The 25,166-nt window shown below is 46.3% G+C and overlaps 1 protein-coding gene across 2 annotated transcripts in view; it reads left to right on the top strand.

Annotated features, from left to right (window-relative positions):
- The window catches only part of WDR97 (WD repeat domain 97), a 145,033-nt gene extending 123,102 nt beyond the window's left edge, over positions 1-21,931 (top strand). For both annotated transcript variants that reach the window (XM_075848569.1, XM_075848568.1), the window contains exons 12-15: positions 16,115-16,181; positions 16,257-16,412; positions 20,728-20,898; positions 21,471-21,931. In XM_075848569.1, coding sequence (XP_075704684.1) covers positions 16,115-16,181; positions 16,257-16,412; positions 20,728-20,898; positions 21,471-21,572 — 496 coding nt within the window. In that variant the 3' untranslated portion in view covers positions 21,573-21,931. The remainder of the gene's footprint in view (positions 1-16,114; positions 16,182-16,256; positions 16,413-20,727; positions 20,899-21,470) is intronic.
- The last annotated feature ends 3,235 nt before the right edge of the window (positions 21,932-25,166 follow it).

Below are 25,166 nucleotides of genomic sequence, written 5' to 3'. Positions count from 1 at the left end.
ACCGCTCAATCCACCAAAACATAAACCCTCCCACCGCTCATTCCACCAAAACATAAACCCTAACACCGCTCAGACCACCAAAATATAAACCCTCACACCCCTCAATCCACCAAAACATAAACCCTCACACCGCTCAATCCACCAGAATATAAACCCTCGAACCGCTCAATCCACCAAAACATAATCCCTCACACCGCTCAATCCACCAAAACATAAGCCCTCGCACCGCTCAATCCACCAAAACATAAACCCTCACACCGCTCAATCCACCAAAACATAAACCCTCACACTGCTCATTCCACCAAAATATAAACCCTCACACCGCTCATTCCACCAAAACATAAACCCTCACACCGCTCAATCCACCAAAACATAAACCCTCACACCGCTCAATCCACCAAAACATAATCCCTCACACCGCTCAATCCACCAAAACATAAACTCTCACACCGCTCAGACCACCAAAATATAAACCCTCACACCGCTCAATCCACCAAAACATAAACCCTCACACCGCTCAATCCGCCAAAACATAAACCCTCACACCGCTCAATCCACCAAAACATAAACCCTCCCACCGCTCATTCCACCAAAACATAAACCCTAACACCGCTCAGACCACCAAAATATAAACCCTCACACCGCTCAATCCACCAAAACATAAACCCTCACACCGCTCAATCCACCAGAATATAAACCCTCGAACCGCTCAATCCACCAAAACATAAACCCTCACACCGCTCAATCCACCAAAACATAAACCCTCACACCGCTCAATCCACCAAAACATAAACCCTCACACCGCTCATTCCACCAAAACATAAACCCTCACACCGCTCAATCCACCAAAACATAAACCCTCACACCGCTCAATCCACCAAAACATAAACCCTCACACCGCTCATTCCACCAAAACATAAGCCCTCGCACCGCTCAATCCACCAAAACATAAACCCTCACACCGCTCAATCCACCAAAACATAAACCCTCACACCGCTCAATCCACCAAAACATAAACCCTCACACTGCTCATTCCACCAAAATATAAACCCTCACACCGCTCATTCCACCAAAACATAAACCCTCACACCGCTCAATCCACCAAAACATAAACCCTCACACCGCTCAATCCACCAAAACATAAACTCTCACACCGCTCAATCCACCAAAACATAAACCCTCACACTGCTCATTCCACCAAAATATAAACCCTCACACCGCTCATTCCACCAAAACATAAACCCTCACACCGCTCAATCCACCAAAACATAAACCCTCACACCGCTCAATCCGCCAAAACATAAACCCTCACACCGCTCAATCCACCAAAACATAAACCCTCCCACCGCTCATTCCACCAAAACATAAACCCTCACACCGCTCAGACCACCAAAACATAAACCCTCGCACCGCTCAATCCACCAAAACATAAACCCTCACACCGCTCAATCCACCAAAACATAATCCCTCACACCGCTCAATCCACCAAAACATAAACCCTCACACCGCTCATTCCACCAAAATATGTAGTTTTTTTTTTTAAATTTAAATATCTTAATTGTATTAGGTTCACACCAGCATTAATATGCGTTTACCTCTCATCCGTCAGAGGTAAATGTCCTATTTTTTACGGGAGGTTTCTATGGCCATAGAAATGAATGGGTCCGTAATTACTGAAAAAATCTACGGTCGTCTGCATGGGGCCTTACTCTTGATTCGGTAATGTGTCCGTAAAAATTTTGATCTGTCCATGATCTTTAGCTCAGTTGTCCTGGAATTTCTGAAGTGGAGGTTGGCAACCCCTGCAGCCGCTCTGTATACAACAGAGAACGGAGGTGACGGGAGCCGCCAGCGCAGGAACGTCTGGGAGGAGAAAGGTAAGTATAAGTTCTTTTTTTATTTAAACTTCTCCTCTACTGCTTCAACAGAATTTACTTTTAACCCCTTTAACGTAATGAGCACAGGGTCTAAAAAGGCAAAAAATTTTAACTGTGCACTATGGGGAAACGGAATTATGTGCCCATTTGCCGTTTATTAACAGTGTTGTTCAGTGCCACCTTGGTGCCCATTTGCACTTATTGCCCCATTAGTGTCCTTCTGTTCAGTGCCACCTTGGTGCCCATTTGCCATTTACTGCCCATTTATCACCCTTTGTCACAGAAGAACAATAAAGGGGCAATTAATGGCAAATGGGCATCGAAGGGGCACTGAACAGAAGGACACTAAAGGGACAATAAGTGGCAAATGGGAACCAAGGTGGCACTGGATCCTCTGCCTATTTGCCATTATTGCCCTTTTTAGACCCCCATCAGTGCCCCTATACAACCAAAGCCCACAGTCTGACTGACCTGCTGGGATTCTCACATACAGTGCACTGTGCCCACTGATGTTGCTGGAGCTGAGCTCTGGGGAAATTGCGTTTCAAACCATCCTACAAATACATGGGGAAATAGTCTCCTCCCTGTCTTGCGTCCTGAATGATGTCATCATGCCTGATAATCATTCAGGACGCAAGACGAGGAGAGTGAGTGGTTGAGCGGTAGCCGCGGAGCAAGACAGCCAGTATTGAGGTCAGTGAGTGGCATCTGACAAGCTGGCGCCCCGAGCATTAGCTGCGGCGTGGCGCCTCCCTTACAGTATTGTCGCCGGCGCCCAGTGCGCATGTAGCTAAGGCCGGCCATGCAATAGTAGCATTAAATTTGCGTCTTATCTCTTCTGGGTGGAGCTAACCAGGAAGGGCTACAAATTGTAGCGCAAATCTACACCTCCTAACACGTAAATTTCATTTTGTGTCTTTAGGACTGCTGAGATGCGGCAAATTTTGTTACGATAAATTCCCACCATTGTGTATTATCATTCAATATGTCCCCTTTCCATTGATTTAAAAAAAAATAAAAAATCAGAGAACTCTAGTTTTAAAGTCTGACTGTAGCCACATCTAAACCTAAACTGCAATCTGATATCTGGTCCACAGTGTTAAGCACCTTTCATAAGCACCAATGATTGGGATCAGGCCAAGGATCATAAGATCTCTCATTCCCGATCATTGTCCTGTGTAAATACTTCATAGATTAGCCAACGCTCCGTCACCGACTGATCGCATCCTTTATGTGGCCCAAAAAACGGGCTGATGTCTTGTAGGACTGTATTCAAACCCTTTCAAGTTTTTAATGCCAAGACAGCATTAGTATACCTAGTATTACCTATACCCCTCATGATTGGCTGTGCTAGAGCGAGGGATAACTGCAGTGCATTTTGGGAAAGCTGCCTGCAATCATTACGGGGAAGTCCGTCCGACATCATGTGATCCCCTTTCTGATTTGTAAAATGCAGAGAGGCCGTAGTGCGGGCAGCATGGACAAGGATGGTGGAGGAGTTAAGTTCATTCCTGGGCTCTCAGGTCTCATCAGGGGAGGGATCACAGTAGCTTGGGATGGGATTAATAGCACTATTTCTATTTTTGCAGATGACACCAAGCTATGTAATATAGTTCAGTCAATGGAAGATGTTCATGAATTGCAGGCAGATTTAAACAAATAAGTGTTTGGGCGTCCACTTGGCAGATGAAGTTTAATGTAGATAAATGTAAAGTTATGCATCTGGGTACGAAAAACCTGCAGCATGATATGTCCTAGGGGGAGCTACACTGGGGAAGTCAATTGTTGAGAAGGATCTGGGTGTAATAATCTGCATGCATCATATGTCCTAGGGGGAGCTACACTGGGGAAGTCAATTGTTGAGAAGGATCTGGGTGTAATAATCTGCATGCATCATATGTCCTAGGGGGAGCTACACTGGGGAAGTCAATTGTTGAGAAGGATCTGGGTGTAATAATCTGCAGCATCATATGTCCTAGGGGGAGCTACACTGGGGAAGTCAATTGTTGAGAAGGATCTGGGTGTAATAATCTGCATGCATCATATGTCCTAGGGGGCGCTACACTGGGGAAGTCAATTGTTGAGAAGGATCTGGGTGTAATAATCTGCATGCATCATATGTCCTAGGGGGCGCTACACTGGCGGAGTCACTTGTTGAGAAGGATCTGGGTGTACTTGTAAATCATAAACTAAATTTCAGCATGCAGTGTCAATCAGCTGCTTCAAAGGCCAGCAAAATATTGTCGTGTATCAAAAGAGGCCTGGACTCGCGGGACAGGGATGTAATATTACCACTTTACAAAGCATTAGTGAGGCCTCATCTAGAATATGCAGTTCAGTTCTGGGCTCCAGTTCATAGAAAGGATGAAAAATACAAAGAAGAGCAACGAAGCTAATAAGGGGAATGGAGAATTTAAGTTATGAGGAAAGATTGAAAGAATTAAACCTATTTAGCCTTGAAAAAAGACGACTAAGGGGGGACATGATTAACTTATATAAATATATGAATGGCGCATACAAAAAATATGGTGAAATCCTGTTCCATATAAAACCCCCTCAAAAAACAAGGGGGCACTCCCTCCGTCTGGAGAAAAAAAGGTTCAAGCTGCAGAGGCGACAAGCCTTCTTTACTGTGAGAACTGTGACTCTATGGAATAGCCTACCGCAGGAGCTGGTCACAGCAGGGACAGGAGACACCGCAGGAGCCGTCACAGCAGGGACAGTAGACACCGCAGGAGCCGTCACAGCAGGGACAGGAGACACCGCAGGAGCCGTCACAGCAGGGACAGTAGATGGCTTTAAAAAAGGGTTAGATAATTTCCTAGAACAAAAAAATATTGGCTCCTATGTGTAGAAATTTTTTACTTCACCTTTCCCATCCCTTGGTTGAACTTGATGGACATGTGTCTTTTTTCAACCGTACAAACTATGTAAGCTTCCCTTGCCTTTATTATACAACAGACAACCAGCAGTGCCCGATCCCCAAGGCTGTTGTGTGAGGACAGTAACGTCAGGAGCGGCTACAGGCCTGGGGTAGCTTCTGACATAACTGTTACATCAGGAGTGTCCCTGGGCAGAGCATCCGGATTCACAGAGAGGAAGCCTAATGTGGGACTTTGGCTGCTAGAGTTCTTCACAACCGTCCGTTGCCCCTAGCAGCATGTACACAACTGGTTGTGTGCTGCTAGTGGCAAAGTGTGGACAGAGTGGTGAGTGTTCGGGCGACGCATCCCAATGTATGCATATACAGTGGGGATCGTTGCAGCCTTCCATGGAGGTATACATCTGGAGACCCCTGACACACACCTCCAAAGAAAGGCAAAAAAGTTAGGGGAGAGGGGCGCTTAAATGGTGTAGTGACTTGCCCTGCCACTCAGCGCCTCTTAACGACGCAAGTGGCGCGAGGATGTCATCTCGTCACTTGCGTCATTCAGCTACAGCAGAACTGCTTAGAAGAGAGCAGGCCTTCATTGCAATAGGACGGCACAGGAACGGGTTTAGGTGAGTATGTAAAAAAAATTATGTTAAAAGTGTGAGGGGCAATATGTGGAGCACTATCTACAGGGGGGCTATATGTGGAGCACTATCTACAGGGAGGGCTGTAGGTGGAGAAATATCTACAGGGGCTGGGGGCTATATGTGGAGGATTATCTACAGGGTAGGCTATATGTGTAGCACTATTTACAGGGAGGGCTGTATGTGGAGCACTATCTACAAGGGCTGGGGGCTATATGTAAAGCATTATCTACAGGGGGGCTATATGTGGAGCACTATCTACAGGGGGGCTATATGTGGGGCGCTATCTACAGGGGTGCTATATGTGGGGGCTATATGTGGAACACAATCTACTTGGGGCCTATATGTGGGCCACTATCTACAGGGGGGCACAATCTACAGGGGTGCTATATGTGGGGAACTATCTGCAGGGGGGGCTATATGTGGAGCACTAACTACAGCGAGCTATATATGAGGCACTATCTACAGGGGATCTATGTAGGGCACTATTTAGAGGGGGCTGTATGTGGGGCACTATCTACAGGGGGATCTATGTAGGGCACTATCTACGGTGGGCACTACCTACAGGTGCTCTAGGGGGGCAGTATCTACAGGAGGCTCTATAGGGGTACTATGTATGTGGGACACTGTCTACAAGGGGCTCTGTCTACAGGGGGCACTATCTACAGGGGGCTCTATGGGGGCACTATCTACAGGAGGCTCTATTGGCATGATCTACAGGGAGCACTGTGTGTGGGGCGACACAGTTTGTTGTGCTATTATAATCAGGGACACAGTGTATGGTTCTATTAGAATTAGAGGTGCAGTGTATGGTGCTATTATATTTTGGGCGTAGTGTGTGTCACCATGAGAATTTGATCTTTGTTTATAGGTGCAGAAATGCTTGAAATGGGAGAAGCTGACATTTGAGTGGAAAACTGCAAAAGTGGGCCATTGCCGGGAGAAGTCATCATAGAGGTCTGGACCGGATGGAGAAGAAAAGAGAAAAAGAACAACTAGAATCTGAGAAGACGTCACCTGTGATTCACTTAAGGTAAAAGTTTATTCTGCCTCTAATTAGTAATGTAGTCACTGTATGATCTTCAGCGAGATGATGGCTGGTATGATTTTATTTTTTTTGTGAGCCTGCTAGTGATGTAGAACAGCCAAGGGAATGTCAATCAAGATCTGGGGGGCGCTATTTCAATTTTCGCCTCAGGTAGTAGAAAATCGGCCCTGTCTGTGCCTTGGACAATAGTAGTCTCATTCATGCCACTCCACACTATTTTGCAACTTTTGCTTTATTATAATACCAATCAAAAGAGGCTAGTAAAATAATCTGGGTTAGGGTGAACCTTAATTTCTGACCTAACATCTGAACCTTACCCACAGTCTAAACTACTCTGTGCTGCAGCTCTCCTAACAGCTGGTCCCTCTGGGAATACAGCAGCTTCTACGGCAGTCTGGTTCTCTGTCTGTGCTGCAGCTCTCCTAAAAGCTGTTCCCTCTCGGAATACAGCAGCTTCTGTGGCAGTCTGGTTCTCTCTCTGTGTTGCAGCTCTCCTAACAGCTGGTCCCTCTTGGAATACAGCAGCTTCTGGGGCAGTTTGGTTCTCTCTCTGTGCTGCAGCTCTCCTAACAGCTGGTCCCTCTCGGAATACAGCATCTTCTGGGGCAGTCCGGTTCTCTCTCTGTGCTGCAGTTCTCCTAACAGCTGGTCCCCTTGGAATACAGCAGCTTCTGGGGCAGTCCGGTTCTCTCTCTGTGCTGCAGCTGGCCTAACAGCTGGTCCCTCTCAGAATACAGCAGCTTCTGTGGCAATCTGGTTCTCTCTCTGTGCTGCAGCTCTCCTAACAGCTGGTCCTTCTCAGAATACAGCAGCTTCTGTGGCAGTCTGGTTCTCTCTTTGTGCTGCAGTTCTCCTAACAGCTGGTCCCTCTCAGAATTCAGCAGCTTCTGGGGCAGTGTGGTTCTCTCTCTGTGCTCCAGCTCTCCTAACAGCTGGTCTCTCTCGGAATTCAGCAGCTTCTGGGGCAGTCTGCTTCTCTCTCTCTGTGCTGAAGCTCTCCTAACAGCTGGTCCCTCTTGGAATACAGCAGCTTCTGGGGCAGTCTGGTTCTCTCTCTGTGCTGCAGTTCTCCTAACAGCTGGTCCCTCTCGGAATACAGCAGCTTCTGTGGCAGTCTGGTTCTCTCTCTGTGCTGCAGCTCTCTCAACAGCTGGTCCCTCTTGGAATACAGCAGCTTCTGGGGCAGTCTGGTTCTCTCTCTGTGCTGCAGTTCTCCTAACAGCTGGTCCCCTTGGAATACAGCAGCTTCTGGGGCAGTCTGATTCTCTCTCTGTGCTGCAGCTCTCCTAACAGCTGGTCCCCTTGGAATACAGCAGCTTCTGGGGCAGTCCGGTTCTCTCTCTGTGCTGCAGTTCTCCTAACAGCTGGCCCCCTTGGAATATAGCAGCTTCTGGGGCAGTCCAGTTCTCTCTCTGTGCTGCAGCTCGCCTAACAGCTGGTCCCTCTCAGAATACAGCAGCTTCTGTGGCAATCTGGTTCTCTCTCTGTGCTGCAACTCTCCTAACAGCTGGTCCCTCTGGGAATACAGCAGCTTCTGGTGCAGTCTGGTTCTCTCTCTGTGCTGCAGCTCTCCTAACAGCTGGTCCCTCTCGGAATACAGCAGCTTCTGGGGCAGTCCGGTTCTCTCTCTGTGCTGCAGCTCTCTGAACAGCTGGTCCCTCTTGGAATACAGCAGCTTCTGGGGCAGTCTGGTTCTCTCTCTGTGCTGCAGCTCTCCTAACAGCTGGTCCCTCTTGGAATACAGCAGCTTCTGGGGCAGTCCGGTTCTCTCTCTGTGCTGCAGCTCTCCTAACAGCTGGTCCCTTTGGGAATACAGCAGCTTCTGGGGTAGTCCGGTTCTCTCTCTGTGCTGCAGCTCTCCTAACAGCTGGTCCCTCTGGGAGTACAGCAGCTTCTGGGGCAGTCTGGTTCTCTCTCTGTGCTGCAGCTCTCCTAACAGCTGGTCCCTCTGGGAATACAGCAGCTTCTGGGGCAGTCTGGTTCTCTCTCTCTGTGCTGCAGCTCTCCTAACAGCTGGTCCCTCTTGGAATACAGCAGCTTCTGGGGCAGTCTGGTTCTCTCTCTGTGCTGCAGCTCTCCTAACAGCTGGTCCCTCTCGGAATACAGCAGCTTCTGGGGCAGTCTGGTTCTCTCTCTGTGCTGCAGCTCTCCTAACAGCTGGTCCCTCTGGGAATACAGCAGTTTCTGGGGCAGTCTGGTTCTCTCTCTGTGTTGCAGCTCTCCTAACAGCTGGTCCCTCTTGGAATACAGCAGCTTCTGGGGCAGTCTGGTTCTCTCTCTGTGCTGCAGCTTTCCTAACAGCTGGTCCCTCTCGGAATACAGCAGCTTCTGTGGCAGTCCGGTTCTCTCTCTGTGCTGCAGCTCTCTGAACAGCTGGTCCCTCTTGGAATACAGCAGTTTCTGGGGCAGTCTGTTTCTCTCTCTGTGCTGCAGTTCTCCTAACAGCTGGTCCCTCTGGGAGTACAGCAGCTTCTGTGGCAGTCTGGTTCTCTCTCTGTGCTGCAGCTCTCCTAACAGCTGGTCCCTCTGGGAATACAGCAGCTTCTGGGGCAGTCTAGTTCTCTCTCTGTGCTGCAGCTCTCTGAACAGCTGGTCCCTCTTGGAATACAGCAGCTTCTGGGGCAGTCCGGTTCTCTCTCTGTGCTGCAGCTCTCCTAACAGCTGGTCCCTCTGGGAATTCAGCAGCTTCTGTGGCAGTCTGGTTCTCTCTCTGTGCTGCAGCTCTCCTAACAGCTGGTCCCTCTGGGAATACAGCAGCTTCTGGGGCAGTCCGGTTCTCTCTCTGTGTTGCAGCTCTCCTAACAGCTGGTCCCTCTCGGAATACAGCAGCTTCTGTGGCAGTCCGGTTCTCTCTCTGTGCTGCAGCTCTCTGAACAGCTGGTCCCTCTTGGAATACAGCAGCTTCTGGGGCAGTCTGTTTCTCTCTCTGTGCTGCAGTTCTCCTAACAGCTGGTCCCTCTGGGAGTACAGCAGCTTCTGTGGCAGTCTGGTTCTCTCTCTGTGCTGCAGCTCTCCTAACAGCTGGTCCCTCTGGGAATACAGCAGCTTCTGGGGCAGTCTAGTTCTCTCTCTGTGCTGCAGCTCTCTGAACAGCTGGTCCCTCTTGGAATACAGCAGCTTCTGGGGCAGTCCGGTTCTCTCTCTGTGCTGCAGCTCTCCTAACAGCTGGTCCCTCTGGGAATTCAGCAGCTTCTGTGGCAGTCTGGTTCTCTCTCTGTGCTGCAGCTCTCCTAACAGCTGGTCCCTCTGGGAATACAGCAGCTTCTGGGGCAGTCCGGTTCTCTCTCTGTGTTGCAGCTCTCCTAACAGCTGGTCCCTCTCGGACTACAGCAGCTTCTGGGGCAGTCCGGTTCTCTCTCTGTGTTGCAGCTCTCCTAACAGCTGGTCCCTCTCGGAATACAGCAGCTTCTGTGGCAGTCCGGTTCTCTCTCTGTGCTGCAGCTCTCTGAACAGCTGGTCCCTCTTGGAATACAGCAGCTTCTGGGGCAGTCTGTTTCTCTCTCTGTGCTGCAGTTCTCCTAACAGCTGGTACCTCTGGGAGTACAGCAGCTTCTGTGGCAGTCTGGTTCTCTCTCTGTGCTGCAGCTCTCCTAACAGCTGGTCCCTCTGGGAATACAGCAGCTTCTGGGGCAGTCTAGTTCTCTCTCTGTGCTGCAGCTCTCTGAACAGCTGGTCCCTCTTGGAATACAGCAGCTTCTGGGGCAGTCCGGTTCTCTCTCTGTGCTGCAGCTCTCCTAACAGCTGGTCCCTCTGGGAATTCAGCAGCTTCTGTGGCAGTCTGGTTCTCTCTCTGTGCTGCAGCTCTCCTAACAGCTGGTCCCTCTGGGAATACAGCAGCTTCTGGGGCAGTCCGGTTCTCTCTCTGTGTTGCAGCTCTCCTAACAGCTGGTCCCTCTCGGAATACAGCAGCTTCTGTGGCAGTCCGGTTCTCTCTCTGTGCTGCAGCTCTCTGAACAGCTGGTCCCTCTTGGAATACAGCAGCTTCTGGGGCAGTCTGTTTCTCTCTCTGTGCTGCAGTTCTCCTAACAGCTGGTCCCTCTGGGAGTACAGCAGCTTCTGTGGCAGTCTGGTTCTCTCTCTGTGCTGCAGCTCTCCTAACAGCTGGTCCCTCTGGGAATACAGCAGCTTCTGGGGCAGTCTAGTTCTCTCTCTGTGCTGCAGCTCTCTGAACAGCTGGTCCCTCTTGGAATACAGCAGCTTCTGGGGCAGTCCGGTTCTCTCTCTGTGCTGCAGCTCTCCTAACAGCTGGTCCCTCTGGGAATTCAGCAGCTTCTGTGGCAGTCTGGTTCTCTCTCTGTGCTGCAGCTCTCCTAACAGCTGGTCCCTCTGGGAATACAGCAGCTTCTGGGGCAGTCCGGTTCTCTCTCTGTGTTGCAGCTCTCCTAACAGCTGGTCCCTCTCGGAATACAGCAGCTTCTGGGGCAGTCCGGTTCTCTCTCTGTGTTGCAGCTCTCCTAACAGCTGGTCCCTCTCGGAATACAGCAGCTTCTGTGGCAGTCCGGTTCTCTCTCTGTGCTGCAGCTCTCTGAACAGCTGGTCCCTCTTGGAATACAGCAGCTTCTGGGGCAGTCTGTTTCTCTCTCTGTGCTGCAGTTCTCCTAACAGCTGGTCCCTCTGGGAGTACAGCAGCTTCTGTGGCAGTCTGGTTCTCTCTCTGTGCTGCAGCTCTCCTAACAGCTGGTCCCTCTCGGAATACAGCAGCTTCTGGGGCAGTCCTGTTCTCTCTCTGTGCTGCAGCTCTCTGAACAGCTGGTCCCTCTGGGAATACAGCAGCTTCTGGGGCAGTCTGGTTCTCTCTCTGTGCTGCAGCTCTCCTAACAGCTGGTCCCCTTGGAATACAGCAGCTTCTGGGGCAGTCCGGTTCTCTCTCTGTGCTGCAGCTCTCCTAACAGCTGATCCCTCTCTATCTGAACACACTGCACTTGTGTCTCTCCCCAGGATTCACTCTGCCACACATCTTACTGTCCGGGCAGAATCTTCTTCCCATCTCTGATGTCGATACATAGGAGTTAAATTCTACAGCAACGTCTCAGTGTGTGCCACAGGTACAGCATTTTTTTAATAAAGGCACAAAAGTAAATAGGGCCAGGATAGGACAGACTAAAATTGGGGGTAATTATTTTATATTTGGGGTAACGTACATTCTGCCTGACCGAAACGTATTAATGCCTGAGCAACTGACGTCCATGCAAAAGTGGTTCATGTCACACAGAATGTTTAAAATTGGTGCATGTGGGGTCGGAGGGGTTGTAAACCTTTTTGGAGGTGTTAGAAGAATTGATGTTCTTATCAAGGAGTCACCTGAACAGAGATGATGCGCGTCTTTATTCTTATCGATAAGGAGACATTATGGCACAATGTCCCCCTCTATCCTGAATGACAGAGTTTTTATACTTATTCTGAGAATAACACGCCTGGACTCGTTCTTGTTACATTTTACTTCGTATATCACAATTAACAACTAATTAGAAGTTAAACCTTTGTCTGGAAATTCTAATCTCCCTTTTTAGGAATTCAGCTCCCCCTCCTCATATATAATATCAGTTATCCTAACAATAAAACATACTAGACATTTTGTTAGTCAGGGCTTTACAGATACACAGTTTTAGTCTTCATTAGATAAAGTAATCATAAATGTAAAACTTTTCTAACAGAAGGGGGGGAGGGTATTTTTTTATTTATTTGTATTTATCTCCATTTGACATTATTTTTTTATTACTTTTTTTTACTCTAAAGGCGCAGGTTAGCCGGGGACACATCATTTGTGTGTTCAGTGCGGTCCCTATATACAGATCACTGATAACAGTCATTTAATAGTAACAGCCCCTTATACCACTATCATCAGTGATCTTTATACTGACATGCAAAGAAAACAATAAAGCAAGATCAAAGCAGAGTGATTACCAATCCCCCGGGACTACCGTATCCCTGCTAAACACATATAAAGAAGAAGATTGTCCCGGAGCCCTTATTTTCGGCACAGGGACCAGTCTATTAGCCTGCTCCTTTACATGTTATGGGGGGAAGGGGTGAAAGAGGAGTTTGCATGACCAGCAGGTAATTATAGGCGTAAAATATGCAAGAGAGACCACAATAGAGAGAGAGGGGAAGGGGAGAGCAGGCTGTGTATCTTATATGTGGGTGCATGACAGAACTACATCATTTCTGATTTGGGCAGCTTATACAGTAGGGACAGCAGCTCTCCAAAACAAACTGTAGCTACACCAGGGGCGTAAATAGAATTCCTAGGGCCCCACAGCAAAAATGAGATTGTTGCCTACCACCTGATGACAGGAAACTGAAAAAGCAGCAGTAATGAAAGGTGTGGCTTATAGCGGCATATATTAGGGAACCCACATGTGTTAGATAGCAGAAAGCCACCAACTTCTTATTTCCTGCAATAAGGTACATTGTTCTTGCACCTGAGTGGGCCTCGTACACCTGAGCCCCGTACCAATTGCTATGGCTATAGTTATGCTCATATGGCTGAAAGTATGTGAACACATGCCCATCACACCTTTATGAGCTTGTTGGAAATCCCATTCTAAAACCATGGGTGTTAATTTGGAAATGGTGCTGAGGTCATGGCTCTGTGACGCCACACATCACACAAAGTCCTTATGGAACTCGCTGTGTACACAGGGGCACAGTCATGTTGGAACAGTAAAGGGCTGAATCCCACCCAAACTGTTACTACAAGCTGAAGCTACAATTGTGTAAAATGTCTTAGTATGCTTGTAGCATTAACCCTTCACTAGAAATATGAAACCAAACCTTGAAAAAAAGCCCCTCACCATTACCCCTCCTTCAAATGTTCCAGTAGTCACTTTGCATTGCGGTATGTAAAATTCTTCTGGCATCCTCTAAACCTTGACACCTCCATTAGACTGTCAGATAGCTGTAATTCAACAAAAAAGAGAACAAGCTGCTCCACAGTTCAGTGGTGATGTGCTTTGCACCCCTCCAGCCAGCACTTGGCATTGTGCATGGTGATCTTAGACTTGTGTGCAACAACCTTGAAAACCCATCTCCTGAAGCTGCGGACGCACAGTTCTGGTGCTGATGCGCCTTCCAGACGCAGTGTGGATCTCTGTAGTGACTAAGGCCTCATGCACACGACCGTAGCCGTGTGCACGGCCGTGATTTTCGGGTCGGCCAGCTGCGGACTGTCAGCGGACTGTCAGCCGCAGGCCGCCCGCACATGCACATGGCCGCGGCCATTGTTTTCAATGAGCCCGGACCGCAGAACCGGGCCGTAATAAGACATGCCCGTTCTTTCTGCGGTCCGGCCTCCCGGGCCGTGCACGGACCGCAAAAACTACGGTCGTGTGCACGGCCCCATAGAATGGGGCCGCAATTCTCCCGTGGATTTTCGGGGGAATTGCGGCCGCAAAAACACGGTCGTGTGCATGAGGCCTAATACAACACAGAATAGGTGATTATACACACCACATGCTTCAGCACTCGGCGGTCCCGCTCTGTGAGTTATCTGGTCTGCCATTTAATGGCTAAGCTGTTGTTACTTGTAGATTCTTCCACTGCACAATAATATAATTTACAAGTGACCAGGGCAGATCTAGCAGATAATAACAACACTTACAGGTGACCAGGGCAGATCTAGCAGATAATAACAACACATGTGACCAGAGCAGATCTAGTAGATTATAATAACACTTACAGGTGACCCGGACAGATTTAGCAGTTATTAATAACACTTCTAGGTGACCGGGGCAGGTCTAGTAGATAATAATAACACTTGCAGGTGACCAGATCAAATCTAGTAGATAATAATAACATTTACAGATGACCGGGGCAGATCTAGCAGATATTTATAACACTTACAGGTGATCGGGGCAGATCAAGTAGATAATAACACTTACAGGTCACCAGGGCAGATCTAGCAGATAATATTAACACAGGTGACCGGGGCAGATCTAGCATGTAATAACACAGCTGACAAGAGCAGATCTAGTAGATAATAATAACAGTTACAGGTGATCGGGGCAGATCTAGCAGATATTTATAACACTTACAGGTGATCGGGGGAAATCAAGTATATAATAACACTTACAGGTCACCAGGGCAGATCTAGCAGATAATATTAACACAGGTGACAAGAGCAGATCTAGTAGATAATAATAACACTTACAGGTGACTGGGGCAGATCTAGCAGATAATAATAACACTCACAGGTGACCAGAGCAGTTCTAGTAGATAATAACACTTACAGGTGACCAGAGTAGAGCTAGTAGATAGTAATAACATTTACAGATGACCATGGCAGATCTAGCAGATAATAATAAAACTTACAGATGATTGGGGCAGATCTAGCAGATAATAATAATAACACTTACAGGTGATCGGGGCAGATCAAGCAGATAATAACACTTACAAGTGACCAGGGCAGATCTAGTAGATAATAATAACACTTACAGGTGATCAGGGCAGATCTAGTAGATAATAATGTGCAACATGTAGAAATGAAAAATGGTTGGCACTGCCTTAGCTTGCAATGTCACAGACTCTGTGCTTCAGCTGGCTGAGACCTGTGGTTCGACAGCCTTTGTCTGGCGGTGCTCAGTGCGTGTTGAAGTTAGTTTCAGCAAATGACAACATGTAGAAAAGAAGACAGCACGGCTCTCACCATTTGCAAAAGGTTTCTCTTTATTCCAAGATTGCCAGGTATGCCTTGATAAAGCGTATGAAGAACAGTCGGCTCTGTTGTCTTTTGAATCCCGTGTTGCCTGCCTCAATCTTGGAATAAAGAGAAACCTTTTGCAAATGGTGAGTGCCGTGCTGTCTTCTTTTCTACATGTTGTCACTAGTAGATAATAACACTTACAGGTGACCAGGGCAGATCAAGTAGATGATAACAATTACAGGTGACCGGGGCAGATCTAGCAGATAATAATAACACTTACATGTGACTGGGGCAGATCTAGCAGATAATAATAACACTTACATGTGACTGGGGCAGATCTAGCAGATAATAATAACACTTACAGAAGACCGGAGCAGATCTAGCAGATAATAATAACACTTACAGGTGACCAGGGCAGATCTAGCAGATAATAATAACACTTACATGTGACCGGGCAGATCTAATAAATAATAATAACACTTACATGTGATCGGGGCAGATCTAGCTTATAATAATAACACTTACAGGTGACCGGGAGAGATCTAGCAGATAATAACACTTACAGGTGACCTGGGCAGATTTTGAAGATGATAATAGCACTAACAGCTGACTGTGGCAAATCTGAAATTTTAACAAATGACTTGAATGACTTGTAACATCACTGAACTCTTGAGCACGACCCATACTACAAGTTGAGTTTCTCTACCGAGATGGCATGGCTGTGTGGTTGATTTTATGCAGCTGTTTGCAATAGGTGAAGCTGAAACACCTTAACTCAATAATGAGGAGCAGTCCACATAGTTTTGGCCATATAGTGTATAATAATGTACACAACAATTCAGGTTACAGTAGTCCTAGCTCCTAACCCTCTGACAAATGGCAGTACCGTCCATCAAGCTACCATAATCACACATGACTTGTCCTGCCATCAAACATGGCGAGGTCTTCTGCATGTCCCGTGTATTATGGACTACTACGTCTGTCTTCTTGACGATCACAAGGTCTGAGTCTCATCACTTTGTTTATTTTAAGGAACTCGGAGGACTGTTTCCTTATCAAGAGCCGGGACTATATGAAGAAAGTTGGGCAAAGAGAAGAGGTACAAGGAGGAGGGCATGAGAGCATGAGGCTGGGACCTGACGCAAAAACAATGTCTAATACTTCACATTTGCAGGAATTTTTGATTTTAAGCACCAGAGACCGGGAGCTGCGCCTCATCCAGATGGGAGAACTAAGATCCAGCAAACGAACAAAGAGCGACAAAAAGATCAGAAGAGAAGCCATGGAGAAATATCTGCAGCTCTTCTACCAAGAGAAATCAAGCTACTCAGTGAGTGCAGACCAAGAAATACAGCGAAAGTGGGAACAGATGATAACATATAGATAATATAGGGTGAGGGTGTATAGATCATGAATTATAGTGACAGAGAGGATACAGGATAACATATAGATAATATAGGGTGAGGGTGTAGAGATCATGAATTATAGTGATAGTGAGGGTACAGGGTAACATATAGATAATATAGGGTGAGGGTGTAGAGACCATGAATTATAGTGACAGAGAGGATACAGGATAACATATAGGGTGAGGGGTACAGAGATCATGAATTATAGTGATAGTGAGTGTACAGGGTAACATATAGATAATATAGGGTGAGGGGTGTAGCGATCATGAATTATAGAGATAGTGAGTGTACAGGGTAACATATAGATAATATAGGGTGAGGGGTGTAGAGACCATGAATTATAGAGATAGAGAGTGTACAGGGTAACATATAGATAATATAGGGTGAGGGTGTAGAGACCATGAATTATAGTGATAGTGAGGGTACAGGATAACATATAGATAATATAGGGTGAGGGGTGTAGATATAATGAATTATAGTGATAGTGAGGATACAGGGTAACATATAGATAATACAGGGTGAGGGTGTAGAGACCATGAATTATAGTGACAGAGAGGATACAGGATAACATATAGGGTGAGGGGTACAGAGATCATGAATTATAGTGATAGTGAGTATACAGGATAACATATAGATAATATAGGGTGAGGGGTGTAGCGATCATGAATTATAGTGATAGTGAGGGTACAGGGTAACATATAGATAATATAGGGTGAGGGGTGTAGAGATAATGAATTATAGTTATAGTGAGGGTACAGGGTAACATAGATAATATAGGGTGAGGGGTGTAGAGATCATGAATTATAGTGATAGTGAGGGTACAGGATAACATATAGATAATATAGGGTGAGGGGTGTAGATATAATGAATTATAGTGATAGTGAGGATACAGGATAACATAGATAATATAGGGTGAGGGTGTAGAGACCATGAATTATAGTGACAGAGAGGATACAGGATAACATATAGGGTGAGGGGTACAGAGATCATGAATTATAGTGATAGTGAGTATACAGGATAACATATAGATAATATAGGGTGAGGGGTATAGCGATCATGAATTATAGTGATAGTGAGGGTACAGGGTAACATATAGATAATATAGGGTGAGGAGTATAGAGATCATGAATTCTAGTGATAGTGAGGATACAGGGTAACATATAGATAATATAGGGTGAGGGGTGTAGAGATCATGAATTCTAGTTATAGTGAGGATAAAAGGGCAACATATGGATAATATAGCGTGAGGGGTATAGAGATCATGAATTATAGTGATAGTGAGGGTACAGGGTAACATATAGATAATATAGGGTGAGGGGTGTAGCGATCATGAATTATAGTGATAGTGAGGGTACAGGGTAACATATAGATAATATAGGGTGAGGTTTAGAGATCATGAATTATATTGATAGTGAGGGTACAGGGTAACATATGGATAACATAGGGTGAGAGGAGTAGAGATCATGAATTATAGTGATAGTGAGGATACAGGGTAACATATAGATAATATAGGGTGAGGGTGTAGAGATCATGAATTATAGTGATAGTGAGGATACAGGATAACATATAGATAATATAGGATGAGGGTGTAGAGACCATGAATTATAGTGATAGTGAGGGTACAGGGTAACATATAGATAATATAGGGTGAGGGGTGTAGAGATAATGAATTATAGTTATAGTGAGGGTACAGGGTAACATATAGATAATATAGGGTGAGGGGTGTAGCGATCATGAATTATAGTGATAGTGAGGGTACAGGGTAACATATAGATAATATAGGGTGAGGGGTGTAGAGATAATGAATTATAGTTATAGTGAGGGTACAGGGTAACATAGATAATATAGGGTGAGGGGTGTAGAGATCATGAATTATAGTGATAGTGAGGGTACAGGATAACATATAGATAATATAGGGTGAGGGGTGTAGATATAATGAATTATAGTGATAGTGAGGGTACAGGGTAACATAGATAATATAGGGTGAGGGTGTAGAGACCATGAATTATAGTGACAGAGAGGATACAGGATAACATATAGGGTGAGGGGTACAGAGATCATGAATTATAGTGATAGTGAGTATACAGGATAACATATAGATAATATAGGGTGAGGGGTATAGCGATCATGAATTATAGTGATAGTGAGGGTACAGGGTAACATATAGATAATATAGGGTGAGGAGTATAGAGATCATGAATTCTAGTGATAGTGAGGATACAGGGTAACATATAGATAATATAGGGTGAGGGGTGTAGAGATCATGAATTCTAGTTATAGTGAGGATAAAAGGGCAACATATGGATAATATAGCGTGAGGGGTATAGAGATCATGAATTATAGTGATAGTGAGGGTACAGGGTAACATATAGATAATATAGGGTGAGGGGTGTAGCGATCATGAATTATAGTGATAGTGAGGGTACAGGGTAACATATAGATAATATAGGGTGAGGGTGTAGAGATCATGAATTATAGTGATAGTGAGGGTACAGGGTAATATATAGATAATATAGAGTGAGGGGTGTAGAGATCATGAATTATAGTGAGAGTGAGGGTACAGGGTAACATATAGATAATATAGGGTGAGGGGATTAGAAATCATGCATTATAGTGATAGTGGGGATACAGGGTAACATATAGATAATATAGGGTGAGGGTGTAGAGATCATGAATTATAGTGATAGTGAGGATACAGGGTAACATATGGATAACATAGGGTGAGGGGTGTAGCGATCATGAATTATAGTGATAGTGAGGATACAGGGTAACATATAGATAATATAGGGTGAGGTTTAGAGATCATGAATTATATTGATAGTGAGGGTACAGGGTAACATATGGATAACATAGGGTGAGAGGAGTAGAGATCATGAATTATAGTGATAGTGAGGATACAGGGTAACATATAGATAATATAGGGTGAGGGTGTAGAGATCATGAATTATAGTGATAGTGAGGATACAGGATAACATATAGATAATATAGGATGAGGGTGTAGAGACCATGAATTATAGTGATAGTGAGGGTACAGGGTAACATATAGATAATATAGGGTGAGGGGTGTAGAGATAATGAATTATAGTTATAGTGAGGGTACAGGGTAACATATAGATAATATAGGGTGAGGGGTGTAGAGATAATGAATTATAGTTATAGTGAGGGTACAGGGTAACATATAGATAATATAGGGTGAGGGGTGTAGAGATAATGAATTATAGTTATAGTGAGGGTACAGGGTAACATATAGATAATATAGGGTGAGGGGTGTAGAGATCATGAATTATAGTGATAGTGAGGGTACAGGGTAACATATAGATAATATAGGGTGAGGGGTGTAGAGATAATGAATTATAGTGATAGTGAGGGTACAGGGTAACATATAGATAATATAGGGTGAGGGGAGTAGAGATCATGAATTATAGTGATAGTGAGGGTACAGGGTAATATAAAGATAATATAGAGTGAGGGGTGTAGAGATCATGAATTATAGTGATAGTGAGGGTACAGGGTAACATATAGATAATATAGGGTGAGGGGTGTAGAGATAATGAATTATAGTGATAGTGAGGGTACAGGGTAACATATAGATAATATAGGGTGAGGGGAGTAGAGATCATGAATTATAGTGATAGTGAGGGTACAGGGTAATATAAAGATAATATAGAGTGAGGGGTGTAGAGATCATGAATTATAGTGATAGTGAGGATACAGGGTAACATATAGATAATATAGGGTAATGAAAGGCATCAGCATTGCCTGAACCACAGAAGCCTTTATCTTTATGAGAATAAGCATTTTACCAGGTTGCTTTACATCAGCAGTTTTCCATCTGGCGCACACTTTTTGTATCATTCATAGACTGTTTACCACAAACACTTTTGTGCTGTCTTCTCACGCTTACGCATTGTCTTCTTACGCATTGTCTTCTCACACTTACGCATTGTCTTCTTACGCATTGTCTTCTCACGCTTACGCATTGTCTTCTCACGCTTACGCATTGTCTTCTCACGCTTACGCCTTGTCTTCTCACGCTTACGCATTGTCTTCTCACGCATTGTCTTCTCACGCATTGTCTTCTAACGCTTACGCATTGTCTTCTCACGCATTGTCTTCTCACGCTTACGCATTGTCATCTCGCGCTTACGCATTGTCTTCTCACGCTTACGCATTGTCTTCTCACGCTTACGCATTGTCTTCTTACGCATTGTCTTCTCACGCTTACGCATTGTCTTCTAGATACCTGAGCAGGATGATTTCGATCCAGAAGAGCTGCTGGTGCCCTCAGGGGTTCAAGAGCCAAAGAAACTTTCATTCACTCCACTGGAGAACAATCGAGGATTCTTTACAGATTCAGCTTTGGGATTCTCCATTGATTCTATACCCAAACATCTCCAGGTATGTGGTCTGGTTAGTTTGTTCGTTATGGTAGGGGATAACAGACATTTAATACAGAGCTAAGATGCATCAGACAGTTAGTAGAGTGGACCTCTCAGGACAGAAGAGTGCTGCTAACTGTCCTGCTACTCTATGGTTTTTGTGTAGATTTAGGGAAAATCCCTCCTAATGTAACGCTTCTGTCAGTGGTAGAAAATAAGCCAAGCGGTCTATATAAAACAGTATCTTTATTCCAGGACCCTATGGTTGTAGGCACTTGATCAAGGAACATGTCAACTTTTAAGACTTTTCCCTTGTGTCTTAAAGGGGTTATCCCAGAATTAATGAAAACAATAAAATTAGATATAATATAGTGCATGACAATCCCTTTCTAACAAAGCAAGAACCAGCCCTGTATCTTACATGGATCCAGAGATCTCCCTATTCATTGCTCTTCTAGATTTCCCTCAGGCTGGCAGCTCAGGGGGCGTGATCTTTCTGCTGTAGCCCGTCCCTGTCATAGCTTGTATAGGCTGATTGTTCTGTTTCACTGCCTCCTCTCTAGGGGGAGCTCTATAAATTCCCTCCATTACATGTCATTTTAGACGGTGAGCCCGGCGCTATATATCTTAAGAAGAGGGAGAGCCTGCAGCCTTCACATTGAGAGGATGAGAAAGAGAGAGGAGAGCCCAGCCCTATTTAACTGAACATGAGGGAGAGTCGGCAGCTTACACAAATTAGAGGATGAGCAGGACAAAAGACAGCCCAACGCTATTTAACTGAAGAGGAGGGAGAGCCGGCAGCTTACACACAGTGAGAAGATGAGCAGGAGAGGGGAGAGCCCAGCCCCATATAACTGAAGATGAGGGAGAGCCGGCAGCTTACACATAGTGAGAGGATGAGCAGGAGGGGGGAGAGAGCCCAGCCCCATATAACTGAAGATGAGGGAGAGCCTGCAGCTTACACACTATGAGAGGATGAGCAGGAGGGGGGAGAGCTCCCTACTGTATGTACAGTGCATTCGGAAATTCTTCAGACCCTATCACTTTTTTCACATTTTGTTATGTTGAGGCCTTGTGCTAAAATAAAAAAAGTTGCAGTTTTTCCCCATCATTCTGCACTCAATATCCCATAATGACAAAATGAAGACAGAATGTTAGTTCTTTGCTAATTTATTGAAAAGGAAAAACTAAAACTTTTAATTGACATAAATATTTAGTGTCACGATCCTGGGGTATGTGGACCCTCTAGGCCGCTCTGCCATAGCGGAGAGGCAGCTAGCCAAGTCACAATCTATGCAAGAGTCTATACAAGTTCATAGCACAAGGGTAGCTTAAATAGTCCAGATGGTGGCAGGGGCTCTGGCACGGATGATAGTAGGTGCAGTAGGTTGCAACAGACGTCGTGGATGACAACGGGTGCAGTAGGTTGCACCAGACGTGGTGGATGACAATGGGTGCAGTAGGTTGCGCCAGACGTGGTGGATGACAACAGGTGTAGCCGGACATGACTCCAGTCACTAAACAGGCTCAGGAACAATAACACAGCACAGGATACAGGTAGCAGGGTACGGTAAACAACGGGAACAGGATAACACTAATGGATCATTTTCAAAGACTAACATGGGATTAACTAACAACACTCAGGCAAGGACCAGAAGGGCAGACCCTTTGTTATAGTTCAGGGTGATCTTGGAATAATTAATAAATTAATTACATATGCGCGCTGGCCCTTTAACACTGGGAACCAGCGCGTGCCATCTAGTGATCACTACGGGACAGAGCAGGCACATGTGCTGACGTATCTGAGGAGGAAGACGCCGGCAGGAAGAGGAAGATCTGCGGGAGGCAGGTAAGTGAAGGTCCGTAACCGTGGCCGTAACAGTACCCCCCCCCCCCTCTTATGCCACCTTTTCTTGGGTCCAGAGTTAGAGAGGAATTTTTTAATGAGGGTAGGGGCATTGAGGTTCTCTGCTGGCTCCCAGTATCTCTCCTCTGGACCAAACCCTCTCCAGTCCACCAAATAGTCCTTCCTCCTACCCTCTTGCGTTCCAGAATCTCCTTCACCTCGAATACCTCAGACAAACCTCTGAGAGTAACTGCAGACCTAGGGGTTTTACTGTAGCGGTTCAGGACCACGGGTTTAAGGAGGGACACATGGAATGAGTTGGGAATCTTTAGAGTAGGAGGCAACCGAAGTTTATAGGATACTGGGGTGAACCGCTGTAGGACCTCGAAAGGACCGAGGAACCTGGGAGTGAACTTGTGAGAAGGCATCTTGAGTCGAATGTTTCTCGAGGACAGCCAGACCTTGACCCCAGGGGAGTACTGAGGGGGAATTTTCCTTCTTTTATCAGCATGCTTTTTCATGCGGTCCACAGATTGGAGAATGGCAGCCTTAGTTTGCTGCCAGATGTGAACAAAAGAGCCAAATGAAGAGTTAGCTGCCGGTACTTTAGTCATGGCCGGCATAGGAAGAGGAACTCGGGGATGCTTTCTGTACACAATGTAGAAGGGGGACGAGGCGGTAGACTCACTTGTGTGGTTGTTGTATGAGAATTCCAGCCAAGGCAGGAGTTGCTCCCAATTGTCGTGTTGGGCAGAAACAAAGTGGCGAAGATAATTCTCTAAAATTTGGTTGGTCCTCTCCACTTGACCATTGGTCTAAGGGTGATAGGCAGAAGAGAAGTCAAGTTTAACATCCAGCAGGTTGCACAGGGTTCTCCAGAACTTGGATGTAAACTGTACACCCCGGTCCGAGACAATATGTAGAGGGAGTCCGTGTAGCCGGAAGATGTGCGAAATAAACAGGCTTGCCAGGCAAGGAGCAGGCAGGGGGCCAGTCAGTGGAATAAAATGTGCCATCTTGAAGAAACTATGCACTACTACCCAGATTGTAGTACATCCAGCCGAGGGGGGAAGGTCAGTGATAAAGTCCATAGCTAGCGCTAGCAGCTCTGCTCCGGGAATCTGTCTCTGGGAAAGCCCCTGACATCCCTGTCCATATATGGACAGTGATGTCAGGACCAGAGCAGTGTCCCAGCCTGGTGTAGCTAGCAACTGCGACAAGGCCCCTAAGCCCGTTGCCACACAGCGCTGATTGCGCTGGTCCTGCTTCCATCTGAGCCTGTGTTCACAGCATTATACTGTGTGGGGGGGCAGCTATGGGGGGTCATTATACAATGGGGGCAGCTATGGGGGCTTTATACTATGGGGGCATTCATGGGGTTTGTCGGGCAAGGCGGATTGGCGTAGGCGTGCGCAGTGGTCTGGTGGTGTTGGGGAGGGGTAGGGGGGCCTAAGCCGAATGCTTGCACCATGGCCCATGAGTCTTTAGCCACGCCACTCCCAGGCAGAGCGCTAGTACTGCTCTGCCGGGACTATGGCTCAGGGGTTGCCCCTGACAACACTGTCCATATATAGAGAGTGACGTCAGGGGCTGTGTGGCACTACTTGGGAGGGGGGGTCTGCTTGGCACTATCTACAGAGGGCACTAAATTTATGGGGGTACAAACTGGGGGCCTAACTTCTATATGGGGCCATAAACAGGGCCTAACGTCTAAATGGGGGCACAAAGTGACGATTTTTGGTGTTTCATTGCCGCCGTGAGTTCCCCCGCAAATGGGTCCACTAATTCTGTGTCGCCCGAGGGCCAACATAAACCTGGAGTCGGCCCTGGCTATATCCTGCCAAGGAGCATCAGGAACGGGCAGAGGAAGGTGCAGACCAGCAGGTTTGGAGCGGGAAGACTTGCTTGAGGCACAGTTCGTACATGAAGAGACATAGTCCACAACATCCTTAGGTAGCATGGGCCACCAGTACTGACAGGCTATGAAGTACTGAGTCTTTCGAACATCAGAGTGTCATTAATCTCAAATGATTGAAAAAGGGCATCAGCCTTCACATTCTTATTAGCAGGACGGAAGTGAAGCAGGAATTGAAATCTAGCAAAGAACAATGACCACCTGGCTTGGCGAGGATTTAGTCGTTGTGCTGACTGTAAGTACGTAAGGTTCTTGTGATCCGTATAAATTATAATCGGGTGGACCGCGCCTTCCTGCAAGTGTCTCCATTTGTAATGGCAGGAAGGAGGTGAAGGGAAAGTGAGCCCTAATCTACCCACCGCCCTGTCCCTGCCTACTTGCAACGACCCGCCCTAGGCGACGAGGTACAACTGGGCGGCGGTCCCTACGCTGTCTAAGTGCACAGGAAAACAAACAGGGAACACGCAAGGGAAGGGGCAGTAGCCACGGAACGCCACGAGGAAACGGAGCGGCGAACGAACAGTCAGGACCAGGACGA

The sequence above is a fragment of the Rhinoderma darwinii genome, unplaced genomic scaffold (assembly GCF_050947455.1).
Source record: "Rhinoderma darwinii isolate aRhiDar2 unplaced genomic scaffold, aRhiDar2.hap1 Scaffold_427, whole genome shotgun sequence".
Lineage (NCBI taxonomy): Eukaryota > Metazoa > Chordata > Amphibia > Anura > Rhinodermatidae > Rhinoderma > Rhinoderma darwinii.
The sequence above is the reverse complement of the archived record's forward strand: the minus strand, read 5'-3'. Positions and strand labels throughout refer to the sequence as shown.